Source organism: Arachis duranensis, chromosome 1, assembly GCF_000817695.3.
Source record: "Arachis duranensis cultivar V14167 chromosome 1, aradu.V14167.gnm2.J7QH, whole genome shotgun sequence".
Classification (NCBI taxonomy): Eukaryota; Viridiplantae; Streptophyta; class Magnoliopsida; order Fabales; family Fabaceae; genus Arachis; species Arachis duranensis.
Window position 1 is genome coordinate 93,350,361 of NC_029772.3, and position 2,780 is coordinate 93,353,140.

Sequence of the window (2,780 nt, forward strand, 5' to 3'; positions counted from 1 at the left end):
GAGCACATATTACCATCTCCAAGTCAAATAACCTAATTTTAGAAAGAAAACTTACCACAATCTTATTCTTACCAATAAAAATTGGTGAGCAAATTTTTGAACCATTTTCAAAGTGAAAGTTTTAGTAAAATACTTATAATCTAAACAATAATCACATAGTTCAAATAAATGAAATCCACAGTCCACTTTTTTGAATATCAATAACCCTATAAAATGTAAATAGAAAATAATTTTTTATGCCCAAAATAAGCATATTGTCGAGACATACAAGAATTCTGTTCCATAACTAGGTCAAACATAAATAACCAAAACTGCATGATGCTATACTAGTCTCGAGATATAGATGCAAAACAAAAATATGGATGGAATAATGCCAAAGTGACAAAGGCACAACGAGCATCAACATGGAAAAATATGTATTGCGAAACAAAAATTTACTTTGCTATAACAGCTACTATATGGATGGAATCCCAAACACTTGACCAGCTTCCCCCAAAGAAATTATATAAGCCAAGGTCGATTCTTATTAAGATAGAAAATAATAACATCAGTTTTCCAATTATAGAGAAAATGAAAATAGAAGAATTATTACCTGAACTTTATAATTAGATATTTCTCCTAGAACCTTCTCTGCTTCGGACAAGGAAGAAAGCGGGAACATCCATAACCCAGACTCAAATTTTCAAATAACTAAGCCCTCAAAACAGCCAATCCCGAAAAGCAGAAATTATTACCTGCCATGAAACATAGCCTATAAAGCATGAGTATGCAGGAACTTGTTCAAGGTCAAAGACATAGCCCCTAATTATGGAAAATTCAAAATTTTCAATAGAAATATAAAGTTCAATACTCTTGATGAAGTTAGCATGTGAAACCTGGTCATATTGGAATTTCGCTGCAACATGGCCACTGGAATGAAGAAAAAGTTTGACAGAAAACTTCGGCAGTTCTTTAGAAGGCTCATCTGGTTACATATAAAGCCAAAATCCAAAGCAAATGCCAATAGATCAACAAATGATATTTCACATCTAAGTTTATAACTATTATTTTTTCTTATGGTAGATAATTAGAATTAGAGACAAGTAACACAGCCCTCAACAATGACACTGAAACAAATGTTAAGGTTTTGAAGGAAAGAAGCATACTTTTTCCCTTGAGGCAAAGCGTCCACCTGGATTGGAATACAAACACACTATGAGAAGTTCTCCTTCCAGAAACTGAACCACAGGGTCTTTTGATTCTTCTGCATTATTTTGTTTTCTAACATTAAAATGAGGGATGAGGGATACACACTCATGAACAACACTTCAACAAAATTACCCACACACCAAAAGACAAATTTAACCCAACAAGAGCAGAAAGAAAAGCAAAGCTAGATAATACAAAATGGGAAACAACATGAAATGAAGAAAAGATGAAAACTTTAACTTTTGAGGACGGGAATCGGAAATGGGGTTTGGTGGGAAGGGTTGGGAATGGTTGGACGGCGAGGGGGGAGGGGTCGCGGCCGTAGAGGAGCTAGAGGTGGTGGTGAGGTAGAGGCCGACGTGGAGGCAGAGGCGGAGAGGATGAGGGTAGCGGTGAGGACGAAGGTGGTGATGACGGAAATGATGGAGGTGACGACGGGGTCAGGGAAGTGGTGGTGGTGGAGGAGGGTACAACGGTGGTGACGGGAGGTCAGGGAGGTGGTGGAGGTGGTTACGGGGCCACTATGGTAGAGGTGTTGGTGGTCAGGGTGGGAGTACCGGAGGTGGTGATCGTGGTCATCCTGGAGGAGGATAGAGGTGAGGCAGGTGGCCAGAGCCATGTATATGGTTGCGGTGGTGTGTGTGGAAGAGCCATCTGTACATGTATATCCTTACGGTAGAATTCACCAACTTTTAATTAGTATGTTTTTGTTTGAAAAGCTTATTAGCGTAAGGTTAAAATGAAGGCCTATTTGTTTTTGTTTTTGTTTTTTTCTGTTTTTTTTTTTTTTTCAAATAAGCCCTATAAATTAACAAAAGGATGACACTGTTGTAATGTAAATGGTAGAGTGAAAGAAAGACACACATAATCATCGTTTCTGATCCCCCGCCCCTCATGGCCTCACCCTTCAATCTCTATACTCAAATTAACGCACTCTTTTATAACTCCATCATCCACATTACATTCCTCACTTCTCAGATCACCATTCTCTCGGACAAGGAACAAACAAAAACAAACACTAGAGTTTCTCTCTTTTTCTTTTATTTGTTTGATTTTATTTCCGATCTTGTCCCTTCACTGGAGCTGTTGAAACGCGGTCGTTTCGGGGCCATCGCTGCTGAGTTTGAGATTGGAAATGGTGGGAGGAGGGAGCAAGAGGGAGGAGGCGCCGGTCATAAACAGCCCCTTCGTGTTCGCAGCGCTCGGAAGCCTCAAGAAGAAGAAGAAGCCTGAGATTCTGAGAAGGAACAGGCTTCATCCAAGGGGAGAGCCTCCTCGTCCTCTTCCACCGCCGCTTCCTCCGCCGCACAACAGCAGGAGAAAAAAGAGGTTTTCTGGGCCCCGGCGCCACTCACGTCGAAGTCATGGGCTGACGTTGACGACGAGGATGATGACGACTACTACGCCATCACCGCTCCACCTCAATCCGTTTGGGGCGCTCCTGTTGCTGCTGCAGCTGAATCCGAGGCCCATGCTGAGGTGAACATAAAACTTTGAGCATTATTTCTTTTTTCTATTTATGTGTGTTGGATCACTACTGCTGAAACTTGATATGCAATGGCTTGAATCGTTTATTTTTTAACTATGGATGG

The 2,780-nt window shown here is 40.7% G+C and overlaps 1 protein-coding gene across 22 annotated transcripts in view; it reads right to left on the reverse strand.

The window, feature by feature from the left end:
* The window catches only part of LOC107462038 (chromatin-remodeling ATPase INO80), a 65,970-nt gene extending 64,086 nt beyond the window's left edge, over positions 1 to 1,884 (reverse strand). For 17 of the 22 annotated variants that reach the window (XM_052254880.1, XM_052254867.1, XM_052254883.1 and 14 more), the window contains exons 1-4: positions 1,429 to 1,884; positions 1,146 to 1,243; positions 873 to 964; positions 593 to 665 (exon numbers count right to left, since the gene is read on the reverse strand). In XM_052254880.1, coding sequence (XP_052110840.1) covers positions 593 to 665; positions 873 to 964; positions 1,146 to 1,243; positions 1,429 to 1,807 — 642 coding nt within the window. In that variant the 5' untranslated portion in view covers positions 1,808 to 1,884. The remainder of the gene's footprint in view (positions 1 to 592; positions 666 to 872; positions 965 to 1,145; positions 1,244 to 1,428) is intronic. The other 5 variants (XM_052254892.1, XM_052254861.1, XM_052254907.1 and 2 more) reach the window with 2 other exon arrangements.
* Between the last annotated feature and the right edge of the window lie 896 nt (positions 1,885 to 2,780).